We start from the raw sequence: 24667 nt of genomic DNA on the forward strand, positions 1-24667 counted from the left end.
ACGCTCGTTCCACGCTCACCTTACAAGGAAGCGGCGAGCCGAGCCCGAGGTCGTTGACGGAAGTGATCACAGAGTTGGGGAGCCGTTCTACGGAGTCGCTGCTCGTCTAAGCGTCACATTTTCGGATCGAAGGACCTCTAAGTAATTGTTGTCGCTTGGACGGAACTTTCTTCGAGCTCTTGAAGTCTGAGCATGGCGCCTGCTCCTCGCTGTGTTCTGGTTTTGACAGGTGGGCTGGTGTTCGCCGGCGGCTGACGCCAAGCGAGAGATCTGTGCTCCGATCGAGGAAGACAACGCCCGGATGTCGATCCTGTTGTCACTCACCTGAGGTAGTTTCCTTGATCTGGTGATCCGACGCCACAGGGAACTTGTCGATGCTTCCGTGAGTGAGATTCGGTCCATGAACATTGAGTATGGGGGTTTCCATCGATGCGTTGCTCAAGCTATCCGCGGAGCCAGGAATGCTCGATGTTTGGCGTCTCAGCGATGGGAACTTATGGAGTTTGTGCGCACTTTTCAAAGAGTTCCCATCGACTCCGTTGTCCTCACCGGAATCGGACGACAGTCGAAACATGGGCGTCGATATGGACTTCTACGACCAGACGATTCTCATACCGCTTGCCTTGAGAATGTATCTTTAGCCATCAAGCGCGGCGGTCCGAGACATTCCGCGTACGTTGTCGAAATTTCATGCAGACCTTTCGGAGACAGTCCTCGATCCTGGGACTTAGTTCTGCGCTCGCGTTCAGCTCTGAGAGGCCGCTCGAGAGGCGACCGTGCGTTGGCACGTTTTTGAGAATGGAAGAAGCCCAAGGAAGACCTTTCTGCTCGCTCGAGAACCTAGGGTACAAGACGCGCTCTTTCAGTCCTGCGGAGTGTTTCAGCGTCTGGATAACGGCGCGAGGTAGATTATCATTGAGAATGCACTCAGGGACATCGGGGACCCTGACCGAAACGTCAGCAGGAGGTATCGTTACACTCTGTTGAGCTCTGTCGTTGGGTGCCGCGCGTAAGCCTGATCCAGCGCTCGCGATGATTGAGCTCTATCTCGGTTGCGCCACGGAGAGCCTCCGTTGAGTGGATTGGTGCACCCGGACAGCCTCCGACGAAACATTTTCTTCCTGCTACTTTTCTCGCGAGGTCCATGTTAAGAGCTCACCGGTAGATTTATGTCCTCGCTTCCTTGATGAGTGGACACGAGTTGCATTTTCAGTGACCACGACCCATATTTCGGTTCCTCGCTTACCTGATGAGGGTAATTGCGTGGGGCATTCGCGGAATTCAAGGAAGCCAGGAGCGACTTCCGTCACGACAGGACATCAGGAGAGCGGCCGATGTGTACGTACGTACGTACGAACGATTGCATTGTCGTAGTCGCCGATCCGAAAGTGAGGGCTCCGTAGAGGTAAGGGTTCGCGTGAGGAGAGAGGGTGGTTCAGGGGTCAGACTCCTGAAAGCCACCAAGCAGACAAGCAGCATGATCGAGAAACTCGCACTCGGAGCATGACGGGGGCCTGAATCCTCGTTAACGCGTGTTCCAACGCACATTATATCGTACAGGGCATACCACTGAGGTCATCGGTACGAGGTACGAGGATGCTCCCCTCTCAGGACGTCCGCGAACAGCCATCATCGCCGCTAGCGATGGGAAGACGCCGAAGTATGAGACTTCAGACTCGATATGGACGATATCGTGATCGCGTTTTTCGAGTGTTAGAGCTTCTCAAGACCAAGTGGATCGAGTACGTCCTCCGACGGGATCCGTCATCGAACGGGCTCATAGCAGTTCGCGACCGAGTCCGCCTTCCCAGTCTTGGCTGAGTCCCCGCCTCCGCTGGGATCCTCGCCTATCATGGAACCACTCTCTTGGTACCTGTGTTCGCACAGAGTTGCGCAAGGAGCGCAAACGACGGTACTCTCCATCGACGTTGGGGACTGTTCAGCCCTAGAAATAAGCCTATGACGACAGCTCAGGTTTACACACTGGCGAGTCGGAAATCAGGAAAACATCACGGAGCTCAACACTGAAGTAGGAGTCAGCAGAAAAAGCTCGACTCCTGGGTGGAATGGAGCAGGTGATCCTTAACGGAATCGCGACTCCGCCGCTGATCTCTAAGTCGAGTCACCAATATGCCCGACCGAATCTTCGACGGCTAGCGCTATCCTCATTCCAAAAAAAGACAGCGACAGGTACTTACTTTTGGCGAGTGTGGTGCCAGTGGGTATACATATCTTGTTCCAGCAACGTCTCGACTCTAAGCTCTGGAATTCTATAACCTTCAAGCCGCGGGGTCTTCTCTCTTCATACTCCCTCGAAGCAAGAGTGACAATGAGATCTGACGTACTGACAGATGGATAGCGTCATCGAATTCTGCACCTCGGAGTATGCCTCGCGATTCTTGCTGTTTCGGAGTAAAAGGATCCTTCGTGCCGCCAGGAGAAACACATTTTCCGCGGTCGTCACGGAAGCCAGCGAGAAGTTTTAAATTCACTCCCGTCCCCCACAACAATGATGGGATTGACGTCGATTCAGTCGAGTTTCAGAGATCCAGAAGTAGGTTCCAGGGGAAAAAATTCGAGACGAACAGATAAGACAATCCTGTGAAGTTGTTTATTTATCTACACCTTTGATATTCGGGAAGAGCTTCGTCTTGAATTCCACCTTGTTGACTTTGCCCAGTGCGTTTCTGGGTATACTCTCGACAATCACTAACTCATTCGGTACAGAGCTTGGGGGTACATGCTTGGCACAAAACTCTTGAACTTGCGACAAAACCAATCCTTTCGGAGTGACTATAGCAGCAACGATCTTCTCTCCGTATACCACGTCCGGAATACCGAAGACAGCTGCTTCTGATATCTCTGGGTGCTGGAGAAGAGCTCTCTCCACCTCGAGAGCAGATACCTGTCGGAGATCATACGTAGAGACGACGAGAGCATAATCTGGAAGTTCACGAGTTGTTCATTCGAGCTGCTGTACTTACTTTATAGCCTCCGCGTTTGATTATATCCACCGAGCTTCGCCCCAAAATTTTGAATGCTTCGCCATCGAACGAGGCGATGTCACCTGCAAGGTCCGGGAAATGAAGAGCCTCAATCGAGGACATGCGTGAGCTCATCGGCATCCCCCAAGGTAAGTGAGATCTTCACGCACCGGTGATGAACCAGCCGTCATGTGTGAAACTCTTTTTCGTCTCCTCCGGTCTATTGAAGTATGAAGAGAAGACCTGCGGTCCCCTTATCAGGAGATCGCCGTTTCCCCCCTCCTCGTACTCGATGGTCCTGGTAGAATATTTGTCCTGGAAACCCACCGGATGTCAGAAAAAGGGACGGCGTGAAAAGTCTGATGAGAGAAAACGCCAGACCATAGAACTCACCGCTTGGATCAATGTCTTAAGACCTCCCTTCGAATAAGCATCGCGTCTCGAGATCCTCACTTCGATCCCAGGGAAAGGACGTCCCACGAAACCTACTTTCCTACCCTCCTCTGCCAAGGGGTTGCCGAGTCCCATGCCGAACTCGGACATGCCGTACCGTTCCAAGAGCATGTGTCCGGTCAACTCCCGCCACGCTTCGAGTATCGAGTCGGGAAGCGAAGCCGACCCGCAGGTGCATAAGCGAAGCTTCACTTGCAGGAGATCTCTGATGGAAGCTTTTTCTCCAGACGAAAGGAAGCGTTCCCTTGCGAAATCGATAAGTTTCGCGTACGTCGTGGGCACGCCCATAAGAACATTGACGGTGCTGTCTTCCCGCAAAAGCTCTCTCCAAACCTTTGGAAGAAGAAAAAATTCCATTATTATCTCCGTGACTTTGACGAGGAGGAACAACAAGGCGAGCCACCCCATGATAGTAACGGATCACCTCTGTCGCGAGACATGTAGACTCGGTCGAGCGAACCCCGTCGTGTGTGGGAGTGGAATGGAGCTACTCATGTAGGAACTCACCTCATCCGGCGAGAATTTGGGCAACATGCGGACCTTGGCCTGCGCATACAGGGGCGCCATGAGTGCGTTCACGATTCCGTGAACGTGATGCAGCGGTAAATGATGGAGAACCGTATCGTCTGCGGTCAATGCCCATTCCGAGACTACCGCCGCAGTCTGAGGGAACATCCATTGATTTCAGGACGGCTAATCTACATACTAGGACCTCTGACCTAAATGTGACAGCGTGCAGAGCAAAAGAGCGATCGTGATGCGATGAAGTTGGACTATCGCTTGTCGGAATGTTCGCGGTATCCTTCATGCGGAGGGAACCCTTTCCTTACTTGTGCGTGTATCTGCCGATGAGAAGTCACGACTCCCTTCGGAGAGCCAGTTGTGCCTGAAGTGTACACAATTTGAGCATCTCGATCCCTTAATTTGAAGATGAAGTGCTGCTCGTCCGAGAGCTGGAATCGGAAATTCCACTCTGAGAAATGATATTCCGACCTAATATAGGTCAGGTCTGACCATCGAGCGCGGGGATCGAGCGACTAACCGCTTTTTTCGCAGCCTCCAGCGTTGATTCCTCCATGAGCTCTGGGATGACAATGATTTTATCCTGGTCAATTCGAACGTCTGCCAGTTTCCCGAGGAGGTCTTCCGAAACGATGACGAGCTCGGATTGACTGTCCTTGATATGGTAATCCAATAAAGATGCGGGTAAACCTTGGTGGAGAGGGACCGCGCAGAGACCTGACAGCCATGCCGCCCACTGGCAAACAGCGTATCTACATGAAATCAAGCGCAATGAGGGCGATCCATATCCTTAGCGGGGATTTCCGTTCAGAGTGATTCGAGGCGATTGTCCTCGTCATTCATGCACCAAGTAATTCACACGGGCACGGAATTCACGGTATCTACCTGTGGTCATTCGGCATCAAGATCGCAACCTGTCCCCGCCTCTGCATTTCCGTTCCTCTGAACAGATCTGTCAAGCGTTGACTCAAAGGGAGCGACCGCCTCAGAAGTTGCGCCTGGGAATGCTCCCCCAAGCAGTCGACTATTGAACTGCCGACGCTCGAATCCCATAAGGCACGCAGTGGTAAAGGCACGAACTTCGGGGGGAACGCCCCAGGGCTCATCGTCGTCAAGGGCCTCCGGCACATCCATTCGCCCGAGCTTGGAGACAATACGCAACTCTTAGCGTAATGGCACTTCCGAGCACCATAACGACGCATCAAGAACATTGATGGAGAAAGATGTTTTGATACCGACACTCCATACCTTGGGGGAGCCCTGCTAGCTAGATATCTACAAGCTGTACAGGTTGTTCGTTGCCACTGCATCTCCGCGACTCCCCGGAGAAGCACCTTATATGTATCTAGGATGACATTCAACACATCCCGGGAAAGGTACTCGCGGATCTCACGACACCGCTCGTCATCTGTTACCCATGGTCCACGTGAGTGAGGGCGAATGCGCGGTTTGTTTACAATTCGAAAGTTGGGCGCGAAGGGAGAGGTCAGCAGAGATGAGTTGTTGATCAGGGCATCCGACCGTCAGTCGGTCGCGGTGGGGTCTGCCTGAGGAGAGGACTGGTGAGCGTTAGCGAGTGGAATACAATCATTTGAGTATGCTGGGTTCCCCGAGCCCCACGACTAGGGCAGACATCTCCGTGAGATTCCTCGAAGGGAAATCGCTTCGGGTGCCGGATTCGGGTGAATTAGTCCCCCCGCGATCCATCGCTTGATTAGCGGGGAGCTTCGTTCGCACTGGAAGTCTGGAAGCCCGAAGCTAGAGCGACTGTCGGCGTCGTCCGGGTGTGATTGAAGCGGGAGGAATGGACCTGCTGAACTCATCATGCGTCATTTCGAGAGCTTCTCAACAGTAAATCCCCTATGGGCAGCGTGCGGGCTCAAGAAGTGCAGACCCGATCCCCTTGATCTCGACCAGACCTCGCGAGGTCGTGTCCTGGAGAGGAAATATAAATACCGGTCTCTCCTCGTGCGCCTTCAGCTACATAAGTCCGAGCGGGTCAATTATTGTTCCCACGATACCGAATCTCTCCGAATTAGAGGGCACGCTCCCTCTAATCGACGGGCACTCCAAATGAATTTCGATTCCAGAAGGGCATTATTAATTTTAAGCCGCCCTGGGATCCGGTCCGGGAAAAGGGTTTTTTAATCTGGAGGGGGACCCTTCGGAAGATTGGAATGGTGTACAGCCTGCGCTCCCTTCTTCAGGTGAAACAAGCGGATCTGGAGGAGACAGCGGAGCGAGTTCGAATTCTCAGGTCTCACGATGATTCAGGAAGATTTTCCCAGAATCACGGATGTCTCCTCTCCTTCCTCGTTGGGAGGGAATCGACTTAATCGATCGGGGGAACTGTCACATTCGCGGGAAGACTTGAAGCCTCAAAAAAGAATAGGATGGAATCGTTGTTCCATGACCTTCATCCCCATCGTACATCAGCGAGATCCGCCATCAGCGTCACTGGAAATCTGCGGGGGGTTCGTCCTTAGGGAATCTCTCTAACCCCAGACTCCGCGCTTGGCCAAGCGGAAGCTTCTCCCTCGGGGAGAATTCAAGGAAGCGTATCAGGAGGACTCGAGCATTTATGTGTCGGTGATGTCAGAAACCTACACTGGATGAGGCTTACCTGCAGTCGTTCGGAACCTAGACCCGCTCCTCTCAGCGTTGAACAAATCGATCTGGAGCGGAGCAGTTCTCCTCGGTGCGCGCAAAAACTTTTCGTACTCGCACCCGACTATCAGAGGGGTATCTCACGTCAACCAGCTGACTGATTATTCATGGAATGGGAGTCTTTCCCGCGCCCGACGGTATCTATGACCTTGTTTCCCGATTCGCATTTCCCTCCGGCAGCATGGCGAATCTCATCAGTCGATCCGAATCAGAAAGAGCCCTCGTCGTCGCCCGAATTTCCGGAAGCAGTCGAGTTGTCAGAAGAACCGCGCTGTAACACCATGATATCACTCGGGATTGCGTAGTGCAAAAATGCGGCCTGGTTCGGAGTTTGGACTCGGAAACCTCAATTTCACTATCATGGGACCTGGAATTGGATGGATATTATGTCCCTTCATCGTGAAATCGGCTGTATACCGCATATGTGCCAGGCACTGGACATGATCCATCATGAGGGCCCTCTCCAATGATGAATCGCATCCCTCCATCCCATCTGATATCGAGGGAGCGTGAGCAGTGACGAGACAACTTGTCAATAGGCAAATGCATTGAGGGGGAACCTCTAGAGCGCGGTTCAAGTCGGCGTGTAGCGCGTGGGTGTCATCCTTTCGAATCGTGTTGAGGGTCTGCCATTGGGTGGACTTCACCTATGGGATTCCTTGGGATGCAAATCAAACGAACGTGACATACCTAGGCGTATCGACTTCTGGAACCGTGTACTTGTCGATAGGATATCTTTCTTGAGCCTTACATTTACATGGCCGCTCGACGAGGAGACCTGAATTCAGTGAGAGAAAAGCGGAGGATTCACAGGAAAATTCGAGCTCGATTGTGCCTTGCGTTATCATCAAGACTCTCGGGAAAGTAGCAGGCTCCGAAGAAGGATCGTATGGAAACCAGTCGTCAGCCTCTCCCGGATTTGCAAGACGGCTTGGAAGGAGTCAAGAGGTCACATTCTTCGCAGAGAGTGAGAGCTCCGCCACCCTGACGGAATATGGAACGTACTCACTGGAACATGAATCGATATGATGTAGGGCCCGCCTCTGAGCCTATACGGCCTGCATGCGTATGTGAGGGCCCGAGTATCGACAAGGAAACGTCGGCTACAAGCCATTAGAGCGTGACTGCCTCACGGCACTCTGTCAGACAGTGCGGGCCCGAGCTTGGGGAAAGCGCGAGGAACTGCGCTCGATGCGACAAGCCTCATAATGGAGATACATCGCTCCTAAAGACGCCAATTTCCTTTTGCCCTAATCCCTTTCTCCGATCTTCGGAATAAATGCCGAATCTCCCGCGCAAATGGTGGAAATGATCGGCTCTTCATCCGTCATGGTCGCGTTTAGCGCGGGAGCTCGATCAGACATCTTCGACGTCGCAGATAAAGCAGGAGTGGGGGGGTTTTCGTATTCGACGGAAGGCGAAGCCTCCATCCCGATCTCGCTGTCAATACCTCCGAAGTTCCCTTTCAAGTCTTCAGATGATCTCTGGAGTGCAGTGAGACTGAGTCGCGGATTGTCTTTCCCAGCGCCTGCGACGGAGAACTGCAGGCGCGCGATATCAGCGCGGTTCCTTTGGTGGAGAATTCGGTCAGACGCTGGCTGTGAAAGTCCGGGCAGCTACATATATCGGGAGATAGATACAGGCGGACGCACGGACAGACAGGCAGACACACGCAGAGCACGGCTGCTTTTTCTCTTCTCACGTTTGGCCATCTGGCGTGGAACACGATCCTCCTTTCTCGTCGATTCTTCAGCGGCTGCCGCAGCTAAAGCCGCAGCAGTTCAACCCTCCCTTCGTCGCTGCCGCTGCTCGGGTCTATCATCTGTGGATTTCTGCTGCTGCTGCAGCGGCGGCGGCGGCCTGTTCAAGTGACTGGATTGCTGGCGGCCTGCATGCGCGCTGGCTTCTTGTGCCGTGTGTGTTTCTGTGCGAACGAGCGAGCGAGCGAGTGAGTGAGCGTCTAGCGTTGTTCTGCCTGCCTCTCCGACAGGCCACTCACGTAAGTCGTGGATCGTGACGCCGTGGCATAAGTTTTGCCAGCAACCAGCGTGCAGTCCATCCTTACAGATATCCGACCATCAGTCACCGCGAGAAGAGCGTCTTACGAAATCAAGTACCCAGAATCAACATCTGCATGCAGTCTGCGTGAGTGTCGGAGTGAACGAGGAGTTCATCTGCCGATGCGCAGCTCGCACTGTCGGCAACCACCTGTAGAGACGGTCCTGTGGCCCCGGTGGACAACGGTGTCTCTTCTCACTTCTTCGCTCTCTGACTGTTAACTCTATCGATGCTGAGCGTTTTGCGATGCCTCTGCAGACACCTATCCACCTGCTGGCCCGAACTTCCACTCGCCGGCGTGCGCGTAGTGCGCATGGAACCGAGTGCCGAGGTGATCTGCTCTTCGACGGCTCTTCACTCAATTCTTTCGTCTGGGCGCCGAACAAACCGCTTGGGGAGAGAACAGCACGAGCGAGTGAGGAGGCAATCGAGTCGAGGACGATCGCGGATCCAGGCGTGCTCATGCCATCTTCGTTAGAAGAGTGCGTGAGATTCTTCTAACGAAGACCACGATGGATCTTCGATTTGGACGATAGCGCCGTTCGACCCCCAGTGTGTGCGTGATTATCTTTTGTTACCTTCAGTTTACGTGAACAGTGCGCGCGCTCCCCATCCCAGAGGATCGGGTCCCGCTCACATCGGAAGTACAGAAGCTGTTCATCTGGTACAGAAATCCACCCGCCAGGTCGCCCGCCTTGCTTCTCCGCCTGTCCGTCTGCCTGCAAGCCAGCCAGCCAGCCCAGAAGATTGTTGTCTTCGTGTCTTTTTCTCATTGCCGACATCTCGTATCTCACGGGACGGTTCTCGATGGGCGCAAGTGCCGATCATCGTTCTCCGCGGAAAGATCGGGACCTCGCGCTGAGATGTCCGACTCCGCGGCTCGAGAACGCGGGTGTGCGGCGAAGGAACCCCGGATCCCGTCGAAGTGTCTCGGCGATCTTGGTACTCAGAGTGAATGAACGCTCGAGAATGAAAGTCGTCTCCGGGCTCATCCCCGCGCTCAAAGCTGATCTCGGTAGGGAAACTTCCCTCCGCTGTGGAGGAACACGGGCTGCGGGGGGAGTTCGCGACGAAGTCCCATTTATTAGGCTGTGACCGATCAGATTCATCGAGCCGAATAATAATTTCGCTGCTCACTCCGACTCTCGAAAAAAGTCCCCGAAGAAAGGAAGACGAGACGGACAAGCGCTGCAGTTCGAGATTGCCTTACTATCAATTCATAGAACTGCGACCGATCCACCACTGGAGGGCGGAGAGGCTCCACGAAGGCCGAAGTCACGGAAGACGTTCGGTGCGAAATTCTCGACATACGCCGGAGATGTAGCGCGCCTGTTCAGTGTTCGTGATTGTGCCCGCACAGAGCCGCGAATCACGAACTCACGCCGTGGTGTGCTGTGGACGAATGCCGTGGCTCCTCAACTGCTCGACGCCGGTTCCACTATTGCTCGAATTTCGGCTGTTGTTGTGGCCCGTTGCCGTTTTGTTAGTGTGACACAAGATGAACTTATTCTCGGAACCCTTGCTCGATAGTGTCGTTGATGAAGTGGCGAACCGTGGTGAGCGTGCTTTTCGGTGTTTCCTCGGTCGATCCCGACCCCAATCAAGGGGAGAAGCAGTTTCAACATCGATCACTTTCTTCCATCAAAGAAGTCGTCGTACTTTGCGGGGAATCGAGCTCACAAATCGCTCGAGGATCTCGTGCCGATCGCATTCCTCTCCCTCGAACGGTTCCAGCGCGCCGTGGTGTTTGAGTGTTGGGATGCGCGCGGGAGAAAATATGAATGATTCTTAGACGAGCTTGACATCTGACGATTTCTGAAGACTTGCAGCGACTGCTTCTAAGACGCCTATCCTTCCAGATACCAAAAGAGCGCTTCTCGGGAGCTCGGTCGGCCTTCATACCTCGTTCGCTCCCTTTGCGCGATCTCCGAATCCTTAGATAAGCTGTATCAACGTTCCATTCTCCAGTGAATAAATGATGCACGTGTACCTGAGTTCCTCCCGACTGAATTCGGAGCAGGCAAGATATTCTCTAGTAAGTCATCTGGTCGTCCGCCCCAGCCTCATTGCCACGCTATTCCTTTTTTCAGCGATAATACTCGGAGACTTGGATTTTAGTCTAGGTCCGTCTCCCTCCTCGAATCGTTTCGGCAGGAAATGCCCTCACTGTACCTACTCGTCCGACTTGAAACTGGAGCTGCAAGCGCATATGCGAGAACATGTGAACGAGCGACGTCACCGGTGAGGTTTTCCGAAGTTTCACTTGGAATCTGGGGAATCGAGGAAGCGGAAAGGAATTTATTTCGAAAAGACATTTCCTCTCTCAAAGGTGCAGGTACTGTTTATTTTCCGCCGTGACGGGTCCGGAGTTGAGACGCCATGAACGAACCCACACCGGCGAGAAGCCTTTCAACTGCAAGTATTGCGGTAGAGCGTTCTCCGATAACGGGAACCTCATAAAGCACGAGAAAGCTCTCCATACAGGAGATATGCCATACAAGTGCCACATTTGCCCTTATCGGTCCATTCGGAGGTGAGTAATCTGCGACCTCGATAGCTTTCTTCTTCCCCGAACATCTGTTGACGCTTACGTCCCCGACCTAACAAATGCCTGCTTTCCAGAGGATTCCTCTTACAGCATCTTCAGAAGATTCATGATATATTCATGAATGACAGCGATAAGCCTCTATGATGATCGCGGACCATTGCCAGCCGATTGGCCGAGACGAAGTTGCGCACATTTTGTTTTAGGAAAATCTGCGAGCATGTTGCCCGGGGACTCCGAGCGCCGCGTCGCGAGGCATGGACTGCCACAGATTGTGGGAAAACGCCACAAGCTTTTACATATGCTTGGGGTATCCGAATACCTCTCCATCCCAGACCGTTTAAGAGATTAAAACCTTGTCGTCGTCCTTCTCCGGAGACGCCTGAACATGGAGAAACGAAGGTTCCCGCAAGATCCCGGAGACTATTGATGCCGGGGGCTCCCTTCGGGCTTGAACCATAGATTTTGATCAGTCGGTTTTGTACAGTGGATTCTCGATGTGACGTCCTGAAACATATTCCTGCTTGAATAGCTGAGTTCGACCCACCGATTCGAAATCATGTTTCTCTCATCATCATTCCAATATGTACTGAGCCCCGCGGAGCGTTCCTCGGAAAGAGGCGCATTCGCTTCTGAAGTCAATAGATGCGAATTTGATGTTTTCGAGGCGAGCTGTTGTATATAAGGTATTGACGCCTCTTGTAAGACATCGATCATACGGCATCCTAATCGTAAGGTGGATGGAGAAGTGGGCGCGTTGTGTTTTCGGACGTCGAGATGACATATAATAATTTTAGAGGTTCAGAACTCGTGGGACATGCGATGTCGCCGTCGCGGCGCCGTTCTAGTTGTGAAGCGTGCGGGAAATCCATAAGAAGTGATCGGATTTCAAAAGGACGAAGATGTGTTACTCCGAATTTGTTAAGCAATAAAATATGTACAATACCGGTGCTGTGGTTTGAGCTCGGAAATCAATTCATCCCAGACTACCCGAAACCGAAAACTGAGATCGAGATGGCAAGCATTTGCCCCTATAGAAAAAACAAGGTCTCAATCAATTATCAAGACAATCACTGTACATGTTTATTACCCCATCTCAATCGAGATGATATTCATAGACAAATGATAACAATATGCATCGATAGCGTATCCGACGAGCCATTCCACGACGATTCCCTGGATGCTTTGTAAAGGATAAATCAGTAATGAAATGTCTCACACCGAATCATATCGATCGCCGAGAGGCTTCCACTCTTCCGAGTTCGGCGATTTCCCCACTGGGAGGCATGAGAGGAGGACCATCAAGAGGATCTTGGAACGATGGAATTCGTCTCGAGAATTTCGGAATCAATGATTTGAGATCATCTCGTCGTGCGTTTCGTCACTCCTCCCGGGAGGGTCACCCATCACTTCTTCTTCTTCTCTGTCGTCGCTGGTGGACCACACTTCGGACAAAACCACTTGCCCTTGGGTTTCGTTTTCAGATCCACGCAGACGAAGTGAAACCATTCGATTGGACACTGAAATTCCACGGAATTCATTGGCATCGATCTTTTCAGACTGTAATTTAGAGCGGTGGGCTAAGATTGACGTCTCCGGTTGCTGCTCACCTCTAGGTTATCGCATCCGATCATTTCTCCGTAGGAGACCTGGTGGCATAAGCAGTATGTTGGCTCGTTGGGGTCAACGGGCATATCCATGACGTCGCCGCTGTTCGTTATGCTCTGGAGCGACGGAAGAAGCATAGGATCCGGTCTGGGGAGAAAACACGGAAGCTTGGGAATCCTGCGCTAAAAGAGAACAGAGTATCCTCCCATCGAGCATCATTGAGAATCTACTCACTCTATGATGTTGTGCACGTTCTTTCCTTTCTTGCGCTGTTTAGGTGCGTCCTTCTTGCGGTCACGTTTGCGTTTGTCTCCTTTGATGGTAGGTGCACCATTTTTCGACAAGAGCTTCTCCTTTAGCTCGTTTTCGAAGCGCGCCAGTTCCGTATCGAGTCGTCGAATGTGCTTGTCCACCGTTTCGTATGTCGACATGGCCAGCTGAACTTTGTCATCGGCGAGCTCTTTTGCTTTCGCATACATCTTCGTGATCTTGTCGGTAGCTTCGCGACGCTTTGATGGCGACAATTTCGCCGTATTATCCATGTAGTTGTGAGATTCCTGCGCATGAGCCAATGTCTCAGCGGCGAATCTTCTACATCGATCTAAGCGGCAAGAATGATCCCCCGGGAAAACAGAATAGACTCTTACCTTATCGATTCCTTTGAGGATATCTTGGACTTTTCCATCGAGATCTCTCATGAGAATGAAACTCCTATGGAGATCTTGCGGCAGAGACTCCAAAGCTGAAAATGTGCGCATTTTCTTGAGCCCTCAATTCGAAACGTTCGTGACAGCGAGGAATCTCGGTCTGTATCAGATCAGAATTGATGCCCGAGTGGTACATGCTCTGTGAGTCTCCGAGCGAATTCACTCTTTGAGGCTACAAGATGCTCGCGATGCATCCTCTCAATCCCTGGAGGTATGCAGGCGAGCGGCTCGACGTAATTCCATCTGTTCCACATCCTGTCCAGATGGTGTGGGAATCGTCAGATCGCGGAGACACGAAAGTGGCGCCACAAATCAGTTTCCAGAAATATACATGTCAAAGCTTCACAGAGGCACTGATAAGTGTTTGCAACCGCCGTGAGCCATTCCTGCCCAGGAACGGAGCTTTAGATTTGACTTACTGTCTAAATACGTCTCCAGATACATGTTGCTGCTCCCGAAGAAGTTTCAGGAACAGGTCGACAGCCTCAGAGGAAGCAAACCAGAACAGCACCGCTTGCTGGCTGTTCCCAATCGCGGCACCGATGAACAGATCCGAGAATTTCCCCACGGATATCCGATCTGTCCAAACGACTTCTTCCGAGAAGACGACTCCGCCGACTACTCTCAAGTATGGACTGCGTACACCGTCACCGAGCTCAACAACCCGCCCGAGCTCTGGCGGATTGTTTTCGAATGAAACGATCAAGGGTAGTGGTCGTCGTCGTAGGTCTCACTTCGCATCAACACAGGACTGCGACTGTTAGCGGGAAGAGCAGCGGTCAGTAAGAGGCTAGGCGGCTGTGGTGCGCGCACACCAAATCTCGTATCTCGATCACTGCCTTTGGCTTATAGGAGTGCGCTTGTCTCCACTCGCAGAAGCTTCTCGACGAATACTCGAAATATTTCTGAGATGTCTCTCCTTCTTTCGAGGAGACAGCAGGCAGCAGGGTGGCACCTGATCGCCGCCATTTGACCGCGGAGCAAGATGGCGGAAGGCCCATCGTCGGTCGTCGGACTCTGCGGATCCGTCAGGCGGCTAGATTGGCGGGGCGACCTCAGCGCGAAAGAGACAGCGCGATGCGCGATCTAATGAATGAGGATGCGGTGAATTCTTGTCGGAACGGAGATCTTGCCGCGATCGGGAAATCATCATTTGATTGCGCATCAGTATCAAATTTATCTTGGCCAAAATTATAGCACCTACCCCCGGAGGAGACAGCGCGATACCCAAGTCATCACGAAGACGTTGCGAAGCACCGAGGGATTTTCTCACGGAAAAATTCAAGACAGTCAGAATGACCCGTATTTCCACTCCCATCTGAATAAGGGGATACGGGATCCGAACAAACAGCCGCTCTCGAGACCTCGGCACTCCGCTCACAGCGGCATACCGTTCTCGCATGCGGGCGTTCCAGCCCCGATGGGTGCAACTTCGTACTTCATACTCCCAGATGTTGCCACCTACGGAAGAAGATCAGAGAGACTCCTGATGCCTTCTGCGGCGACGGTGTGAGGGAAGAATAGTTCAGTGACCAAGTTCCCCAGAACTCTTCTGGAACTAACTGATAAGTACGAAGAAAGACTCTTCGGGGTCCATTTGAACATCAGCGGTCCTATCTCATACTCGGAGGAGCCCCCATAGGCACGCTAGAGATGACTGATGACACCGAGCTTGAACTATAAGCCACGAACTTTCGGAGGAACCGCTCGCTCTCCTGGGGGAAGATCGATAAGATGGATAAGGACTTCTGTCGTCTGCAGGAGAGAGGCTGGCGCGCCAGGAGGCACGGCGAGCGTATTGGCACAGCATCAATCATTATCCACCCATGAATTCCCCGATGAGAGGCTGAGCTTCACAGGGCGATCTCACGAAGGAAACCCATTTCACATTCACGCTCGCTGGCCCGATCACCCACGCGAAAGTACGGGTTCTGGTGGAAGTAGCACGCTCTCGGTGGGTCAATCCCGCCCGAGAAATGAGGCGTCCTTGAAAAGTCCTACCCCCGCACTTCGCCTCAACGGCCCTGCCGGTATTCCCCGCGTAGAAGATCGTTGAGCTGGCCTGAAAAGCAGGTTAGAGCGTCCCGGTGGTGCATAAGTCAAAAATTATGGGGAACCGAAATACTGAGTAAAGTAATTTATAAGCTCGCTCGACATAATGCAACTATATTTCTTTCCTCGCGGAAGTTATGCGAGTCCCTCTATCACCAACGGACCGTTCACGAGGAACCAAGGAGTCTAAATCGAAGGATGACTCAAACAGAGAGAATATCGATGTTCGAACCGATACTTTCTGCGTTTTCTGTGGGGAGCATGACACGCGAATCGTCATGTATCTCAGAGCAACAAATAAGCGACACGAGACACGACCGCTGAGTTCGACCCAGAGTTTTATCAAAGTCATTGAATCGGCCGATCATCATGCGAATTCGTACCGGGATACTATCCAGCGATGGTTCGGAATTAGTGCAGTTCAAGTAAAGGACTCCCGGAGTAGTCAAGATTTGGGGATCTGGTGCATCCCAGTTTTCCCGGAATGGACGTGATTCTTGAGGAGCTCCCAAATGGGTGAACGGAAATTGGGGATCATGATCTTTTCTTTGAATGTCTTTCCGGGCGCTCGGCTATCGTGATTTCGAGGCTTTCCTTATTCTGGCGATAGGGAAACCATATCCGATCTCTGTTCTTCGCCTTGGGAGGTCGGCCGGAGGAGGAACGAGATCCTTCGGCCATGGCGACCAACTAGGTCTCAGCGATGATAGCGATTGCACCCCTCCGTCAAAGGTACGAAGTCGGGGAGGCAAGTGATGATTGATTGCAGTAACTTTTAGTCATAATTGAGGACAGAAGGTAGAAGGCAGAGCGGCGAGAGATCGAGCCGAGTGTCTCGATCCTAGAACGCACCGAGGCAACGACGCAAGAATGAAGAGCTTCCTCGCGAGCTTCCGTCAATCTCATCGACGAGCGATAGGCAATTAGTGCTTTTTCACGCGTGTGTACGCTTACCTGGCTTTCAAATTTTGCAGCTCGGTTTCTCTCCGTTCCGCTGTGCTGGATGCATCTTTTCCGATCTCTCGAAGATCAGTAGCGCACGCCTTCGATTTTCTGAGTCGGGTCACAACGGATAGAATTAATGAAAGCTTCAAAACAGTCAAGCTCCACTGCAGGGAATACTCAAGAGAATTCCCACTAGGCAATGTGTCGTGTCGTTTGCCGCGGAAAAACTGTGAGAAGGAGAGTGACTACTGTCGACATGAACGAGAGAGCCAGAAGGCCTTGTCACTGTCAACTGAGCGACAGTGCGCCCGTTCGCCGGCGGACGGGTCTCTAACATTTACCAAGCACACCACTCTCCTCCGCTATCGTCACCGAGGGTGAGTTCCCTCCGTCGCTACAGGACGCTTCCTGACGAAAGCATCCGTTGGATCGCGCTCTACGGCAGAGCTCTCGCGATAATACGGCTGACCGGTGATTCTGAACACAATCGAGGAGTGCGTCAGAGGAATCGGCGCCTCGTGAAGTTCCGATTCACCGGGAGGTTCGAACTCGTTTCATCTTCTTATCTCATCTCAGCCTACGCTAATCCGAGTCTGCAGAAGGAGGATGTGACCAGCCTAATGGCACAAGTCAGCAGATTCTGCTTGCTCCTTGCACAAGTAGTCGCTGTGATCCTCTATCATGTTCCATCGGTTTCAGCCGGACAGCGCCGAAAGCCAGGTCAGTTACGGATTCCCCTCTCGAAGCACAAAGCTGTGTTCACGAAAAGCATCGATATCGATTTCGATGATCGTCCGAAGTCGAGGATCTTATCCGGGGAGGGCATCCCCGATATCTTACTCTGGAGCCTAGTCGCGGCATGGCCAATCGTGCTCAATAGAAAAAAGCCGGCTGTGTCTCCAGTAGGCTTCCCTTGTATGTATGTAGCTTGTTGGCTGATGGATAGATGAGACGGCAATCAAAGCGGACCGCGAACTGTTTTCCTCGGGCTTACAATCAGCGCGACCCTGAGCCTCGAACGCAAGAGCAGGTTTCCTGGAGGAGTCGGTCCCTGAAGGGACCGACTCCGACTTTACAAAATACACAATTACCGCGGGATACGATAATAATTCTGTGGACAAGATCTCTGACGTAGCGCTTCAGATGTCCGTGTCCTCTCTCCTGTGGGGTTCATCCCTCGCTGGCACCTGCACGAGGCTGTCTCTGAGACGCTTGAAGTTCTCTCTGTTCTCAAATTTTCGGAAAAATATACCAGTTCGAGACAGAGAATGTTGTTCATATCGACGACGGAAGTCATTACAATTAGTTCAATCAAGCTCCTCAATCGCTGGCCTTCGAATAGTTGTGCAAGAGCAGTCGGAGCGCAGACATTGGAGCCTATAGTTGCTGGACATACTCAGAGCAAAATTTATCATACAGTATTCAGCGCCACTGACGCTCCCTGAAAGGCGAGGAAAGAAACTCGCTGCTATACGTGAGCGAACGTAGAAGCTCGTAGATCCAAACCAGCTCTCTAGGCTTCTGCCTCTTGACACCGATAGCGGGGTCGGCGCGGCGCTGGAAGCGGAAGCGATCTGTGGCACACAAAAAAAAATACATCAATACTTCCCCAGACTCAAATGCGCGATTCCCTATCCTGATAAGGGGCCGCGGCGTTACGTATGACATTCTTGAGTCAAGCAGCGAGTCGATGCTCGTGACACTTATCCGACGAAGAGCAATCTCGAAATTTTCGCCAATGGAGATAACCCCCTTCCAGTGCGATTACGGGGGGTTAACAGAGGGTGCATTCAAAATCTGACGCTCGTTTCCTGGTTTCAGAGTCCTTGGAGAACATTTGTGGGAATTCTCACAGTGGAATCGTTAAGGTCAACTCCACCGGACCGGGGTCCGTTATCGAAGTGAGTGTACGTTGTCGGTAACGGTGGAGTCTGCTCGCCGTGTTCGAGGCTCTTCCTCACATCTGTCGGTCGATTCTCAGATCCGAGGAACTCACAATCGGGGACTTCCTGGGAGCTTCCACTGTGTCGTCAAGTTCACAACAACCTCGAACTCCTCGAAACTCGCGTACAGTATTCAAGTGCTGGATATACCCCATGCGTGCAAGTCGTACTTGAAGGTGAGAATGCCGCCTCTCTTCGACGCTTTCCGGCATCGAATTTCCCCTGATTTGAACCTTCTCGGCTCTTGACGCGATTGCCTCCCGCTCTATCGTCTAGTTGTGGGGTGGCGACCAAACAGAAGATCAGGTGACCAAGCTTTGTGACGAAGTAGACGATCCTCGAGGCAAGACCGGCCGAACCTTCCGCGGAAACGTTTTCTATTTGAAAATGGTTACTCATCGGGATGACTGGGGATTCGATCGGATCGGTTTCGTCATCACAGTGACTGCCCTGCGGATAAGTGAGTTCCCTCTTCGAAGCCTCGCAGAGCTCCCCATAGTTCGGGCCCTCCCCACTTGTTCTGATCCTCGATGCTCCCTCCTCAGGCGCCTCAAAACGATGTTTCCGCGACGAAGCAGCCTGTAGCGGAGGCGATAGCTGTATCTACCATAAATTCTATTGCGACGGCATCAACAACTGTGGAGATGACTCGGATGAAAAATGTATGTATGGTTCTAAGTTCTAACGCTCTTCACTCTAGTGAATGATCGCGCCGATCGAAAGCTTCGCGCTCGAATATTCTTCCAGGGCTCCACAATGCTACCATGAATTCACAGGTTTATCCAACGTTCTGACTTTGGTGTCGATAATTTGCGGAGCCGTTCTCATCACCGCCATAATTGCTGTTTTTATCTACTACATTAGACGCAAGCGGAGACTGAGACCCTATGTAGGTGGAAATAACCGTTATGGGGAGATCTGTCGTGAATAAGCTCGAATCATAATTTTTCCGCTTTTCTCAAGGACATGTCGAGAGCCACCAGCACCAATAGCGTACAAAGCGATACGTCGCTCTTCGGCACAGTACGCGAGACCTACTACAGGCCCCTGTATCCTATGGGTGAAGGTTTGAAGATAAGACTCACAGAGCTCCCTAAAGATCCCGATGAGCCTTTCTTACCGCCTCAGTACATTTCCAAGTGAGTGGCGCTACGAAACGTTTTGATACTTCTAATGAATTCCTCGAACTATCAATGTGGGGGAACTGTCTATCTTGAATTAACTACCTAATATCACTATCAGTCGGAGAGAAAACATTGGAGCTCGTCTGGGCGTCCCGAATCGGGAGGTCACTACAGGATCGAGTAAATCCTTGGAGCAGCTGGACGATTGCACCAAGAAACGTCGAAAACGGCTCGCAGGGACTCCACTCACCTCAAAGACCGACAAGAGTTGGAGGATGTCGTTCCCACCTACGCGACGCCCTCAGAAGGAGGTGGCCATCATCAACGAAGTGGATATTCAAGATCTCAAGAATTTGAGTCGGGAAGGGGGCGAGAAGAAGAGGATTGTCCTCCTGCCCCAATAGCCGAGGATATTTCCTACGCTGTCCATCGATTCAAGCGGTCCACGTCGCCCTTCGTTGTCGAGAAAGCCGCCCTCTCAAGAAAAGTCATGATCCCAAGCAGAATGAGAAGGGAAGAAAAATCGCCCCGGAGTCTCGCTAACGAGGAGCAAAGAAGATGAGGAAAATCCACTTGGCGGCCCGATTAAGACAAGGCTGCCTTTCCACGCGAATCCTACGGCAGTAGAAGGTTCCCCCTACTGGGAGTTCTCAAGGTCACACAGAATCTATGGTGTCAATTTCCCCAGAATCTAATATATAGTTGTGGACAACCTCCTCATCTGGCTAGGAGAGCAGTCGTTTCCTCAAAGATTATCCTCTTCTATCGGGACTCCATCTCGAAATCTCGGATAATTCTCCCCACCGTCTCTGGACTCTTGGGAGAAATTACGCTGGAGATCGTTTCTGGAAATAGTGTGTAGCTTTTGTCTGTCTCGCGTGGTTGTTACACAATGTAAATTACTTTAGAACCGATTTCGAGAAGGTCGAGAATAAAAGCCTGAATCATTATGTTGACCATCACTCGTTCAAGAGCCAAACTAAGCTCTGTGTCTCCTTGGAGACTAGCTGAGGAGGATTGTACACCACATGTTATAGTTGAAAGAGGGGCCCGCGTAAGGATAATATACGTACATACTCGGTGTTAAAGGGTCATTTTCCTTCTCAATATGTTTCAACATGAAGGGTTGAATGGCTCGACTTCCCGCATATCCTATGGTCATCATTCATCATGCTTTGACGCTGTACCAACAAAATCATCCTAGACTACGGAGGTCGGAGGAGGTTCGATTCACCTGAATTTATTCACGGACAAATCTCGATTCACATCGAGGCGGCGAATTACTCGAACCTGGAAAACAGCGACCCTATAACGATCGACGCCTTTCCGAATGATTCGCGAGATGATCGGTATACTTCGTCCGCTCTAAATCCGCACAACTATTCCACCTGCGCGAACTGCTATATGTCTTCGGGTAGAAAATGGCCTCTGTTTTCTTCTTTCTCCTCTCGCGTTCGCGCAATTTGACCACAACCTGGGGAGAAGAACGTTGACGGGTAAAAGATGCAGCCACTACAAAGAATTAAATATTTCAGAGCGGCGAATTTTCGAGCTCAGTCGAGTCGCGCATATCGGCACCGACCTGTTTTGCGACCGTCTTCACAATAGCCATTGCGGGATTGAGCTCTCGGGCTTCACGTTCTCTCAGAACTTTCTGTGGTCTACTCTCGGCACCCTCTATCGCAGATTTCACGTATGGGACGCTCAGATCGGTTGCTTTGGCTGGACAACAAGCACTGAATATTGGGATCCTGGCAGGTTTCGGATTCGAGCCGTAATAAGTTGGTGGGCTGACGACGTTCACCTGGAAGGGAGATTGTATTCACATCACGCTCAGATGATTCGATGACTAAACCATAGATATGCTCTCGGGAATGGTATCATTGTGATTTGTGATCCTTCAGATGCTGTTTACCTTGTCGGTGACGTCCAACGACGACAGTGTCAGCTCTGAATCACCCGGCACATAATCCGATTCGTGGACTGGAAACTCGTTATGACTCGATGAGCATTGGAACATCACCCCTCGGACGTCTTGCTGCTGGAAAGAAGCGGAATAGAAGGAGACAAGTCTCCGCAACTTTCTGAGAGCTTCTATCGCTGTATCGGTTCTGCTGCGCTTTACCTCTCGATCCTGACATCTGAAACCTACCTCTTTGATCTCCGCCGTTTCTCGAGGTACCTTCCATAACAATTCCTGGGATATTGAAGTTCTCTCGAGCATCGCGCGGTGCGCCTCGGTATCCGGGTCCTCAGGGCTCACGTCGGGCTCTTCGACTTCAGGAAACTGGGTTCCGATATCCGTGCAGCTCTTGACCGCCGCCGCCACTACTGCAGGTCTTTCAGATTTTCGTTTGCGAGTGAACCAGCTGAGATGTCGACGTTTTGGACCTCTCGCTGAGTCTTCGGTCGCCAGAGCCTCCTCGAAGTACTGCCTCAAGCCATTACCCTGAGAATCGGTGTCTTCACTGGCGCGATTCGGAATGATTTCCGCATTGACGTAGAATCTACTCTCAGATTTCTCCTCCCCACTCACTACTTCACAACCACCGCATTTAGTCGAAGAGTCGCCCCCGCGCAGCTGGACAGCCTCCGTCGCGGAATTCGAAGGCAGCTTACAATCTTTCTCGGTTTTCTGATTGTTGTTCTTCCGGAAGAAAAATCCGGACTTCTTCGTCTTTTTCATTAGAGCCTCGCTCCGTAGTTCGGGCCCTCCGTCTGAATGGTGTGAGGACGGCGTGGTTTCTGGCACACCAGGCTGTGCGTGTGAGGCTTTTGCCAATCGGGGCATGAATATCGTTACATCCTCAGCTTCGGAATCTGAGGAGTCGTCATCCGACCGGATCTGCTTGAGAGGGCCTAATTTCTCCTCGGATCTTTGGACTTTCCTCCTAAAGAAGGATTTACGAATTTGAGCCCCGAAGCCTATCACGTTCCGCACGAATTCGGTGCCCCCGGTTCCCGTATTCTCCTCGGACTCTGGTTTCACTGCAGTGTCGGGCACCGAAGCTTCGGTTTGCAGTGGTGTCTTGGGTCTGTGCTTTGTCTTAGCTGGCAAGGCGACAAAGAATCGGCTCCTCTCCTTGGACGAGAATTTGCTGTACTCTATATCTGAGTCCTCGGTGTCAGACGAAGAAACACTCCTCGACTTCGGGAAGTCTCTCATACCGACTTGCGCCGCATTCGAGGTCTTCCGGTTGCCGTTGCGATCTTGTGATTCGGTAGAAATTCTAAGCTCACTACTCCTTTCTGCTGTGTCGGATTTGCCTGAATGGACTGTGAGCGTACTGGGAGAGCCGGAGTTGAATAGCCTCGCCAAGCTTATTTGGGACGCTTTCTTCTGGGACAGCTTCGAGCTCGAGGCAAGGTCGGTTTGTTCACTGTGATTCTCCAGGAGTTTGGCCGCATTATTCTCAAGAACACTAGCCAGCTCGGACTTGAATAACTGTAAGGTCTTGGGCTTTTCCTCTTCCCTTCCAGGCATTGACGGAGCGCGCAGACGAACCTCTTCCGCGCAAAACCCACAGAACGGGCTCTGTGGAATCTGCCGCACTTTAGAATCAGCACGAGCTCGAAGAATGGCTCTCAGTGGATCTACGCTTCAGTGAAGGCCGACGTGAAGAGAGCGACTCCAGCACTTCCATGGTAAGCAGCATGCCCACGACTATACACGATATTGACACCGAAAGCACAGTCATAAAATGTTCGCCACGGCGGCTTAGGCGTGAGTAGACGTCGGGAAGCTGCAAAACATCCGACTGCTATTCTGCCACTCGGCTTGTGCGCCGGTGGGCCGTCCGCGCATCCTGCGTTGCTTTTCCGGTCCGCACCGTCGATACCTGTAAGCGAACAGGCGAGTGAGAGAAGCTGTTCTCGGCTCAGTCGATAGGACAACAATAATGCTGATCGTTACGCTTCAGTTGCTCTCGATCCATGAGGAGCAATCGCCGTCTATGCTTTACAGATTAGAAAAATACCTCCTATAATGAGTCGAGTTTCTGGAACCTGCGGCTTCCGCTCATCGCTGCCAACGAAACGGCGGAGTAGATCAAAGAGCTCCATGGCAGGATTCATTGAGTGACGGGATTCATTTCCGAGGACTTCACCGAGATGTAGGCACTCGACGTTCATGCCTGGAATCGCCATCTTTGATCGCGAGCCGTCGGACCTCAAACCATTCACGTCTATTCGGATTTTGAATAAATTGAGACACACCTAGCGATAAGGTCAATCTTTGTTGCAACGGACGCGAGAACTGATGTTCCTGATCAAACTCTCTCCGCCTTGTGCGGGCTCCCTCGGAAAGCAGGAAAACTCTGCTCGATAAATATTGAAGTTCAATCTGTAGGACGAGCGGACAGTCTTTACCGGGTCAGATCAGGATTCTTTGCTTGTTTTTTTCTCCATTCTGTCAATTCAATATCGATGAGATCGATCTGACATAGTTTTCAAGCCGAATTATCTCGTCCTTCCGGCGAGGCTGAGCGGCAGTACGCGCGTTTCCAGGCAGAGAACGGCTCGATTCGGTATAATGTGTATCTCCATACTGCTGGTCTCGCTTTCAAGTTCAAGAAATAACATCAGGTCACGATTTCTAGAGCTCATCTCCGATGCCTAGGCTTGGGTCGCTTCGGAGCGTGGCAGAGAACAAACTTCTGCAATGCACCGGTTCCCTTCGGGCGATTCCGATTTCCCTCGGGAGTTGATTGGACCTCGATTGAGGGGGTAGATCTCTCGTGAACGGTTTAGGAGTTTGCGATCATGACGACTCATGAACCGTCAGAGTCGTGTCCGCATCTCCGCGGTGTTCATGAATCCATTTCCGAGAAATCCCAGGAATAACGCTGCTCATCCCTCATCTCTCCGTGGTGCGTGGAGAATTGTCCTGGGCGATGAATCAGCTGGACCTGCGTCACGCTTCCGCAGACAAGACTCGAGAGCCCTAGAGAGAGGAGTCGGACCTCCAAGGATTTCAGTAGTCGTCGCTTGTGCCATTTCTTCATCAATACCAGATTCAGATTCGGAGAATAGGGGCAAATTGATGATCGAGGACCATAGT

The 24667-nt window shown here is 51.8% G+C and overlaps 5 protein-coding genes across 5 annotated transcripts; 2 read left to right on the top strand and 3 right to left on the bottom strand.

Annotated features, from left to right (window-relative positions):
- Positions 1-2599: 2599 nt before the first annotated feature.
- LOC100905409 (acyl-CoA synthetase family member 3, mitochondrial) lies at positions 2600-4869 on the bottom strand. Its single transcript, XM_003737487.2, has 8 exons — positions 4845-4869; positions 4480-4711; positions 4268-4390; positions 3945-4100; positions 3378-3770; positions 3155-3299; positions 2985-3067; positions 2600-2905 (listed from the first exon to the last, which is right to left on the bottom strand). The coding sequence occupies exons 1-8, from the start codon at positions 4859-4861 to the stop codon at positions 2612-2614; spliced, it is 1443 nt and encodes a 480-aa protein (XP_003737535.1). The 5' UTR covers positions 4862-4869; the 3' UTR covers positions 2600-2611.
- Positions 4870-10182: 5313 nt separating this feature from the next.
- Positions 10183-11376, top strand: LOC100908388 (zinc finger protein 263). Its single transcript, XM_003737506.1, has 4 exons — positions 10183-10240; positions 10775-10925; positions 11020-11217; positions 11307-11376. The coding sequence occupies exons 1-4, from the start codon at positions 10183-10185 to the stop codon at positions 11374-11376; spliced, it is 477 nt and encodes a 158-aa protein (XP_003737554.1).
- A 922-nt stretch (positions 11377-12298) lies between these two features.
- Positions 12299-14280, bottom strand: Ing5 (inhibitor of growth protein 5). Its single transcript, XM_003737488.2, has 5 exons — positions 13964-14280; positions 13485-13579; positions 13072-13394; positions 12840-12984; positions 12299-12749 (listed from the first exon to the last, which is right to left on the bottom strand). Exons 1-5 carry the CDS (start codon positions 13986-13988, stop codon positions 12636-12638), a joined length of 702 nt encoding a protein of 233 aa, XP_003737536.1. The 5' UTR covers positions 13989-14280; the 3' UTR covers positions 12299-12635.
- A 2881-nt stretch (positions 14281-17161) lies between these two features.
- LOC100908532 (uncharacterized) lies at positions 17162-20012 on the top strand. Its single transcript, XM_029111241.1, has 8 exons — positions 17162-17261; positions 18363-18446; positions 18530-18660; positions 18761-18944; positions 19030-19146; positions 19261-19373; positions 19448-19623; positions 19727-20012. The coding sequence occupies exons 1-8, from the start codon at positions 17162-17164 to the stop codon at positions 20010-20012; spliced, it is 1191 nt and encodes a 396-aa protein (XP_028967074.1).
- Positions 20013-20493: 481 nt separating this feature from the next.
- Positions 20494-23092, bottom strand: LOC100908670 (uncharacterized). The gene is made up of 5 exons (XM_003737508.2): positions 21761-23092; positions 21524-21646; positions 21191-21412; positions 21007-21082; positions 20494-20615 (listed from the first exon to the last, which is right to left on the bottom strand). The coding sequence occupies exons 1-5, from the start codon at positions 23090-23092 to the stop codon at positions 20494-20496; spliced, it is 1875 nt and encodes a 624-aa protein (XP_003737556.2).
- Positions 23093-24667: the final 1575 nt, after the last annotated feature.

Source organism: Galendromus occidentalis, unplaced genomic scaffold (assembly GCF_000255335.2).
Source record: "Galendromus occidentalis unplaced genomic scaffold, Mocc_1.1 scf7180000075563, whole genome shotgun sequence".
NCBI classification, from domain to species: domain Eukaryota; kingdom Metazoa; phylum Arthropoda; class Arachnida; order Mesostigmata; family Phytoseiidae; genus Galendromus; species Galendromus occidentalis.